Source organism: Egretta garzetta, unplaced genomic scaffold (genome assembly GCF_000687185.1).
Source record: "Egretta garzetta isolate BGI_Z169 unplaced genomic scaffold, ASM68718v1 scaffold2, whole genome shotgun sequence".
NCBI classification, from domain to species: Eukaryota; Metazoa; Chordata; class Aves; order Pelecaniformes; family Ardeidae; genus Egretta; species Egretta garzetta.
The window spans coordinates 3385577-3395375 of record NW_009258894.1 but is presented as its reverse complement, the minus strand read 5'-3'; the positions used below and the strand labels follow the sequence as shown (position 1 = coordinate 3395375).

The 9799-nt window shown below is 40.9% G+C and overlaps 1 protein-coding gene across 1 annotated transcript in view; it reads left to right on the top strand.

The window, feature by feature from the left end:
• Positions 1 to 9799, top strand: part of PLEKHH1 (pleckstrin homology, MyTH4 and FERM domain containing H1) — a 44335-nt gene that overhangs the window by 26746 nt on the left and 7790 nt on the right. Inside the window, exons 14-21 of the mRNA XM_009634181.2 lie at positions 339 to 419; positions 1391 to 1570; positions 1682 to 1790; positions 2719 to 2831; positions 3535 to 3711; positions 4548 to 4645; positions 7173 to 7350; positions 7765 to 7920. Of these exons, the coding sequence (XP_009632476.2) occupies positions 339 to 419; positions 1391 to 1570; positions 1682 to 1790; positions 2719 to 2831; positions 3535 to 3711; positions 4548 to 4645; positions 7173 to 7350; positions 7765 to 7920 (1092 nt within the window). The remainder of the gene's footprint in view (positions 1 to 338; positions 420 to 1390; positions 1571 to 1681; positions 1791 to 2718; positions 2832 to 3534; positions 3712 to 4547; positions 4646 to 7172; positions 7351 to 7764; positions 7921 to 9799) is intronic.

Here is a 9799-nt window from a genome sequence, read left to right as displayed (position 1 = left end):
GAAATGAAATGATTCATTTTTATAATCTTAAAAAGGTTATTCTTAATATTGTATTTCAGGATACAGAAATGATAGGGATTGTTATGAATGAGTAAAATACTTGACAAAATCTTAGATCCATTTCTGTAAGCGCCTATATCCCATCTACTTAGGTGGGATGTACTTATCCGCTTTTGGAAGTGGTGCCCTGTATGTTTTGAGAAGAACTCATATTAGCATAGAACAAATAATATATGCAAGGTTTTAAGGGAGAGTTGAATTGAAAGCTGGAATCCTAGAAAATTGTTCCAGCAACACTGCTGATGTTAAAAACATGTATTTCTTTGTCGTCCTTACAGGTCAAGCACGGTCACTCTAAGCTAGTCTGGTGTGCACTGATTGGAAAAACTTTCTACTACTATCGAAATCATGAAGACAAGGTAATTCCTTTGCCCCTCTTGTTCCTGAACCCTTCTTTCCCATTTCTCATGATGCTCTTTTCCCTTTTACTGCTTCTGTGTCTCATGCTTCGAACTCTTCCTTGGTTGTACTTCTCCCCTTCTAACAACATCTGCTCTGCAAAGAGAATCAATATTTTCTCTGATTTTTTTTTAATTATTTAAAGCTAAAATGACTTAAAAGGCAAGTGACTGCTCTTTCTCAGGTCACTGTATATCTTGTTTCTCACTTTCTCCATTTGGTCTTGTGAAGCCTTCAGAGCAGACTTTTATACAGAAGCTGATATAATCTGCATACCGTGACGAAAATAAGTAGCAATAACAACATGGGAAGAGGGAGGTAATTTAATCAGTGTAATGTGATTCCGTTTCTGGAAGCTTGGCCCAATGGTCCATTACTTTGTCTTGTGGATGTCAAAACCCAGATTTTAGAATATCAAGGAATACTGTGACTCATACTTGGGATTGACCTCTAGAGTTAGCACAGCAGATATCCTCTGTCTGAACCTATCTATTTATGTAATTTTAAAAGTACTTATTTTCCAGTAGCAAGCAGAAAGTCTGACCAGGATCGGAGAACAGTGGCTCAAGATACTGAGCAACTGACCATCATAAAAAACATCCTGCCTTGCAGAATCAATGATGTAAACACAACTGACAAGTGTAATGGGAAGAAAACAGTACCTTATGGGAAAGGCCATTTTTTATTTGCATAGATGCTCTCCCAAGAAAAATAATAAAAGTAGTAACACAGGTTGTAAGTACTTTAGTTGATGAAAGAGATTCTATAGAAATGCAAGATTATATAATACAATAGTTAAACGCTGAATTATAGTTTATTCCTTACATTTTACAGAACTGTTAACATTTTGACCAGTCTTTTCTTTCCCAGTGTTCCCTGTCCATAGTGGGAGATTAGCTATACTCATCTAACTTGCTTCCCTTCCTTATAGTGTCCTCTAGGGCATCTGCCTATGCGTGAGTCCAAAGTGGAAGAAGTAGACCGTTCCTGTGACTCTGATGAAGATTATGAAGCCACTGGTGGAGGACTTCTTTCATCTCACTGTACACTGGTGATTCACCCACAGGACCAGAGTCCCACATACTTGCTCATTCGCACCAAACAGGAGAAGGTATAAAGGCAGTCTTTTTGGTATCAGTGAACAAATGGGGCACACAGACTGAACCTGTTTGTAGAAAACAAGGTCTGAATTGACCCATACTGTTCTCATCCTTATGCCTAGAATACCTGGCTGTACCATCTGACCGTAGCAGCCGGTAGCAGTAATGCCACAGTGGGCACATCATATGAACAACTCATTGGAAAACTGTTGGATGCAGAGGGAGACCCTAGTAAGTAGAAACTACAAACTCTTTTCCATGGTAATAAAGCATAAGGAAGGGTAATTTCAATTCATGGTTTTAATCCAGACAAAGGTGAAGGGGATTCTCAGTAGAACAGCATATGATGTAATGTCCTTCTCCCCTAGTTCTACAGTAACATCTCCAGAGAGGACATAGGCATTGTAGTGAAACTCGACAAGTCCGTCACATTGTCACATCGTTCTCACTGCATCTGAAACTTCTGTATCATTCATTCAAGTTAAAATAAAGAACCAGAGCTTTAATTTTTCCTGCTATTGTTGGTCCTGATTTTCCCTTCCTGGGAATCTAGACCATAGAAACACGTGCTCTCTCCTCTAAATACACTCACACGCGCTTGCCTTCACATCTGTTCCTCTGTCTGCATGTATAAACCCTCACACGTATATCCCTGCTCATCTCTTCCTCCTCATCGTTGATACTTGCTTATTCATGTATGTCTATGCACTGTGTTCTCAAATGTGTATTAACATATGTGTTTGTACTTAATACTCTCTTCTTGCGCACTCACATATTCCTAGACCTATATGTGAACCTTGCGTACTGTTGAGTAGTGACTTGCGCTAACAAAGACCCCCATTGCAGGTGGCTGCCCTGGCAGAGTTTGTGTCTCTGAACACAGAGCTGAGCAGTTTCTCACCAGAGTCCAAGCTCTGACACAGCAGAATTGAGGATGGCAATACTTCTTTCTGCTGATGGCTAATGCTGTTGGTGACTCCTTGTTCATGGCAGGCGTTGCTGAAATCAATGAAGTGGCACCAACGATAAATGTGGCTTAGTGCCGTGCTGCTGCTTCCTTGGGTGCTTTGCCATTTCAGCAAGGCTTCTTTTCAATGTGGACACTGTTATCTATCTTCTGTTTCTGACACTGCATGTTTTTGCCCATCTGTTACATCAGATTCTCCTCTGTGGAAACATCCTATGTTGTGCTACAGTAAAGATGGGTTGCACACGTCCCTCACCACTCTGCCATCAGAGGCTCTACAGACTGAAGCTCTGAAACTTTTTAAGGTATTTAAAGGGACATTGCATGGTTTTCAGTTCTTTTAATCTGTGTTGGGGCAACAACATTGTTTGGTCACTTTGTTCATGACAATGCTTACTGTCAGCATTGTTTGCTTTAGACAGGCTTGCTGGGTCGTTTAATTACAATAGGACAGTTGGATATCAGGTGTCATTCATTCTCTGGAGGTTTAGCTTTTCCTTATAGGGCATCTGGGTTTAGGAGCAACGTCCCCCACAGGCTTTACTCTTCAAAGTTAGCCTTTTCTTCTTCTTTCCTCTCCAACAGTTGGATTGAAGGACACAGAAACAATTTACTGGCAAACTCAGTTGTGTCAGTAAGACCAATGGTGAAGCCACTAGAGATTTGATTCTTGCACTCCACAAGTGTAAGATTGTAAGTCCAGATGTCCAGTAAGACTGGACAGGTTTAGCAACTTAAAGCACAGGCATGGAAGGCAGGAAGCACATTTTCCCCTTGATTCTCTTGCTGACTTGTGAGCTCCTCAGGCTGGGAGAGGTTGAGTGAATTTTCTGGTTGCCACAACTAAAGAGGGAGGTATAGGTATTAAGTATTTATTCTCCTCCCTCCTTTCAGGTTATTTAGAAGAGTTCATTAATTGTCTGTAACACATCTGGGGAACCTGTCCTGGAAAGTACCAGAGAAGAGTCTCTGTATTCATGGCACTGACTAACTTCTACCCTTTTACAGTCCTGCCAGCTGTTCATCAATGTCCCTGTGGAGGCACCCTCTATTGATTACCACGTGTCACTTGCCCAGACAGCACTACAGGTCTGCTTGACACATACTGAGCTGCAGAATGAAATTTACTGTCAGCTCGTTAAACAGACCAGCTGCCGACAGCCCCAGAACCACTCAGTCATTCAGGTCAGTTCCTCTTTTGTCACTTCCACTCTACAAACACTTCCTATTTAATTTCATGTTTTTAATAATTAGCAATGGGACTGGTTCTCGTAAAATTATGCAAATGCTAAAGGTGTGTTGGAGGAAAGAGAATCTTGGCATGGATGTGCAAAGAAAAACATTGAGAAAGTAACTACTTGCAAAATAAATTTTAGTTTGAATTTAACCATTTACCAGTTTCAAATGGTCTATTCAGACCATATCCAGAATCAAAATTCATAGCTTGTGTTGGCTAGCTATAATTGCCACATGGTATTAATTTTGTTTTCCATTTTAGTTAATCAATAGCATGCAAATCATCGATACTACTATTAATCATGAGATCTGATTTTTTGCACTTGTGATTGGGTAAATCAAATGAATATGTTACAGCATGAATGTAGACACTTGACTATAATATTCCCAACTCAAATGAGAAAACAAAATCTGGTTGAAGAATAATGGGTCTAATTTGAAAGAAAATTCCCCAGTGTATTCTTTTGTTATGATTTGCAGTTGCAAATAGGAAAAAAAAGTATTCATTTAAGTCTTAATTGTTCACTCAGCTCTGATTACATTAGTCAGTGTTTTCAAAAGTGGCCAATCATTTAGAATACCTCTTCTCAGAGTCCAGGTTGAGATACTGAAGAGCAGCCTGTGCTCTGATCATCACCTTCCTTCGAAGCATCTTGAACTGCATGTCTAAAAATGGTCACTCCCAAAAGCACTGGTCACCATCAAACATTTTGGTTGCAGTATTTTATGAAAGACAGCAAGCAAGAAATACAGAACAAGAATGATGTCCAGTTTTATGTTCACAGTGCTGGCAACTCCTGGCTTTGTGTGCTCCTCTATTCCTGCCCCAGCATCACTTCCTCTGGTACATCAAACAACACTTGCAGCGACATGCAGACCCCAGGTAAAGACTGCAACAGCATTTTCTTCTGCTAAATCTGATTGCCTTTTGCATCCAGTACTGATAAAGATTTGAGCAATTTTGTAACTCTCACCTGCAAAAATCAGTTGAGGGAGGGACAGAAGGTCCCCAATGGCATCAAGCTGCCCCCCTTCAATCATTCACATTAATTTGTCACTTATATTAAGCTAGCTCACAAAACTGAGTGACCTATGCTAGCAAAGAACTTTTTGCATATATAACTGGAGCTAAATATGGAGCTTTTTTGCTGATAAAGCTACTTTTCTTGCTAAGGCAGAACAAAGTAATTATTTAGAATGAATTATTAGAATTTTAGGTGGTTATATTCTGCTGTCAGGTGAGCAGGCATACTGACAGAACAAAAGCGAGGCAGAGAGTAACTCAGGGAACCATAAAATGTTAGGAAAGACTAACAAACCTAAAATATACCAGTGCTGTTTTCTGTTACCTCTTTAGTGTGTAATGCTTTTCCCTGTAACAAAACAGTGCAAGTTCTACTGTAACAGCAATAAGTTGTTCTCCAGTGTTCATGCTGTGCTCTTTGTGTGTTTCCATGGTGACCTGGTCTTCAGCATAACTCACTGTGTCCTTGGTGGGGAGGTCACAGCAAGAGATGTCTAGTTGTCTGTTGCAAGAATGTACTGTTGCTAAGGCATATGTAAGAGTGGGTTTATTTCAAACAAATATTTGTATTCAAATACTCAGCCTAAGTCCGCCTTGGAACTCAAGCTAAAAGTCTCCTGGTATTGCAAAGGAAATCTGTGTACTCCTTCAATCAAGGTTTTTTATTATCTTATATGCTGCCTTACAACTGATATTTCTTCTCAGAAGTAAAAATACAGATATCAGGCACTCCTCGATATCAGGCGCTCTCTCCATTGGCTAAGGCAAGGTGTTAGGGATCTTCTGGCAAGTGCTAGAAACCGTCTCTTCAAACTAGTGCATTACCAGCTCCCAGACTGGCCCATTCAACTGAGTAGTGGAGCTGCTATACTGTTAGGGACTACTGAATTTCATAAGGATGTGCTGGACTCTGAGAAACTGATTTAATGCATCAGTCTCAAGCATTACTATGCTGATGGTCTGCCAGGTTCTTAGCCCAAAAGTATCTTTATCAACAAATAAACTTTAAGCAGAAGGAAGAAGAAATGTATTTGTACAGTCCAGCTATTAAACAATTATTAGGGCTAGAAACAAACATACAGAAGTTACAGCAAACTGTGCTTATATTCATCTGTAGTTTAGAGTAGATTTAGAGCAGTTGCTAAATGAGACTTAGCTTAGCTCCTTCTGCCTAACTTTAGGAACACTTAGGTCTCTTTAGATGGAGCAGGTATGGCTGTTTCTTGACCAGTTAAATAAATATGCTCTCCTTGTTTCATACAGCAAATAAGGCATTAGAATGTTTACACTGTGTGATGCCTATGGTCTAGATTTACACTAGATCTTCATTCTGGGTATTGTTTTTCATGAAAGGTGACCTTAGAGTATATATCCAGTCTCTAAGAGAGGAATAAAAGTGGGTCACCGTTCTAGGTTAAAAGACACAGGGCTTGGGAGCATTTGGAAGCTGGACACAGCAGCTTCTCATTGAAGCAAGATTCTCCATTTGAAAATTGTTCAAACGCGTTACTGGGGAGGTGAGCAGTATATTGCTACAGTGAAAAGCCAGAGCTCCCAACTTCTGTGTTGCTTGCAGGGATTTAACTGGAGATTTAATCGTGTTCTGAGCTCCTGAAGGCATCCTGAACGGAATTAGTTTCCCTTGCAAAGTGATAGCATGGGTATAAATCCTTCAATTTCAGAACTTATTCAGTATATACATTCTTAACATTTTTGCAAAAGGTGTAATTGACTGTTCCTGCCTGGCTTTAGAGACACTTGCATCCTTTTGGTGCTGTTCAATGAAGCACTCTCTTCAGCAGACAGTAAATTGATCATATTAATAACTGTCCCTATCCTGTATTGAGCTATCAACAAATCTGAGCCTGCTTTGAATCTCTGTCGAATCTCTTGATTGGCAGATATGGTTAATACATGGAAACTTACAATTTGTATACCATGTAAATTGATAAGCACAACTTATATAATTCTGTAAGTGAGACTAATGCATTACAACTTATTATTAATACTTATCAGGACTTAACATGATAGTAACTAAATTCTGCTGGCATGATAGTGAGTTTGAGGGTGAACAGGTCTCGGTTTAATGGATACTATGATAGCAACAGGGTACAGAAGAGGATATTCCTATACTATGTCCAGTCCATCTAGGAGCAGGGAATGCTCTTGTACTTCCCAGAGAGTCCATTGTCTACCTTAATTTTACAGATCCTTGGAGCTTGGGTTTGTGTCGTAGCTTTTCACTTGAGCTGTTAGTCTGTTGAAATGAACTAGGATATCTGCATAGAGATGTATCTTTGTTTGATCAAAAGCCTGAGGGAGGAATGCTCTAGTCATGGCATGGGAAATGGAAGAGGATGTGGCTTATCTCCATCTCTTTGCCTAGGAGTGAAATAGGCAAGTATGCCATCTACTGCCAGAGATCAGTAGACCGCACTGTGCAGACTGGTGAGCGGGAAGCCAAGCCCTCCCGAATGGAGATTGTGTCCATCCTGCTGAGAAATCCTTACCACCACTCACTCCCCTTCAGCATCCCAGTGCACTTCATGAACGGAACCTACCAGGTGAGCCACCACAGCTGCCTTTCTTCCGGGCACTAAAGGACTGCACCACAACCTGCCCCCTTTGCATGGGTGGGTGGCACCATGGTGTTTATGCGTATCAGATATTGTGAGATAAACACTATTTCTCCTCCTTGCCACTTTAGCCATTTTTCCTGAGAAAATGAAAGGAATCCAGCCTCAGGTCTAAAGGTCTTAGGAAGAAAAGGTATCTGGGGATCAGGGAGAAATGTTTTAAATGTTCCAGTACTAGAAAGAATGCAATGTGAAGGGAGACAATATACAAGTACAGCTACTGGAGCTGGCAGTCAATCGTGAGACACCAGTCTGTAGGAAACCAGGCTTCTTTAGTTGTGATACCCATCAATGTCACGTTTCTCGGAAGTTATCCTCAATTAAGCTCCTCTTTCATTGAAGGTTGTAGGTTTTGATGGTTCCTCGACAGTTGATGAAGTCATCCAGCGATTGAACCAGGAGACAGGAATGAGGAAGCCATCCCACATGGGATTTTCTCTGTTCACAGATGATCCTTCTGGCAGGAATTTGGAACATTGTCTTCAGGGCAACATGAAGGTATTTTTTTTTCCCTCTGCTGCATTCAGCATACATCTTTGAAGAGCTGCTAAATGGCTAATAAATTTTTCTTAATGCAGCAAGATCAAACACACTTGGGTGTTTTCTATCTAGATTAGTATTCAGAGGTGAGATATTAATTCCTGCACTTGGGTCACAGCAACCCCATGTAATGCTACAGGCTTGGGGAAGAGTGGCTGGAAAGCTGCCTGGTGGAAAAGGACCTGGGGGTGTCGGTCAACAGCCAGCAGAACGTGAGCCAGCAATTTTCCCCAGCTGGCCAAGAGGGCCAATAGCATCCTGGCTTGTATCAGGAATAGTGTGGCCAGCAGGACTAGGGAAGTGATTGTTCCCCTGTACTCAGCACTGGTGAGGCCGCACTTCGAATACTGTGTTCAGTTTTGGGCCCCTCACTACAAGAAAGACGTTGAGGCGCTGGAGCGTGTCCAAAGAAGGGCAACGAAGCTGGTGAGGGGTCTGGAGCACAAGTCTGATGAGGAGCAGCTGAAGGAACTGGGGCTGTTTAGTCTGAAGAAGAGAAGGCTGAGGGAAGACCTTGTTGCCCTCTAAAGCTACCTGAAAGGGGGTTGTAGTGAGGTGGGTGTTGGTCTCTTCTCCCAAGTAACAAGCTATAGGATGAGAGGAAATGGCCTCAAGTTGTGTCAGGGGAGGTTTAGATTGGATATTAGGAAAAAATTCTTCACTGAAAGGGTTGTCAAGCATTGGAAGAGACTGCCCAGTAGAGTGGTTGAGTCCCTACCCCTGGAGGTATTTTAAAAGATGGGTAGATGTGGCTGGTGCTTAGGGACATGGCTTAGTGGTGGACTTGCTAGTGTTAGGTTTATGGTTGGACTTGATGATCTTAAAGGTCTTTTCCAACCTAATTCATTCTATGATTAGCTGAGTCTAGACTGAGATGCTAGTTAAGACAAAGCACGTTCTGTTTTAGTAGTTGATAAATTGGTCAATTTTTAAAAAGTCTTTAACTCAGATTTTAGCACATATTAAAGTTTAATTTGTCTTAACTACAAAATTAAAACATGACTGAACTAGCTAGCATGATCAGATATCACAACTAACATCAAATGTGACACTCCTAATTGAGACAAATTTATGTCAGGCTGTGAGTCTCTTGGCATATCTATATAAATCTCATCTATTGGATTATGAAGTATGTCCTTGCTATCTCCAGAAAACTCAGGCTTTCATTGCTGATGAGCGTACTTAGGGGAGAAAGCTCTACAGAGTATGCCCTCGCTTTAAAAAAGAGAGGAGTGCCTCAGATCAAGGGAAAAGGAAAACAGATAAAGTATTAACACCTCTGTATTTCACATGGAGATTTTTACCCATGCTGCAGCTGGATGACTGCCTAAGTGAGCAGGCTAGCGGCCATGAATGAGACACATCGGATTTTGGTACAAATCTGGGGGAATAATTTGCCATACATCATTGATGGAGGAATAGTAGCAGTGGCAAATTTGAAGGGACCCTGATACCTGTAAGGAACATAAAAATTCGATTTTACACAGTGTAAAATTTCACGTTGGGCAACAGAGGGAGAAGATGACAATAACTTTAAATTAGATGGTTTGAAGAGGAAACTACCACAGATAGTGCCAAATTATATACTTTGCTTTCACGACCTGATACAGATCAGATAATCTGGAACTTCGCTGGTAATTGAACCAGCATTTGGAGAGATGAGATATTAGTGTAAATGAGGGAGCTTGAGACAATCAAAGGCATCACTTTTACTAGTTATTAACTATTTGTTATTTACTTGCCAAGGCAACCTCAATAGCCTCTTCAGAGAGGATTAGGATATCTCATTATGTATGTCATGTGGCTTCTTATGTTCGCGTTCCTCTTATTGAGACAC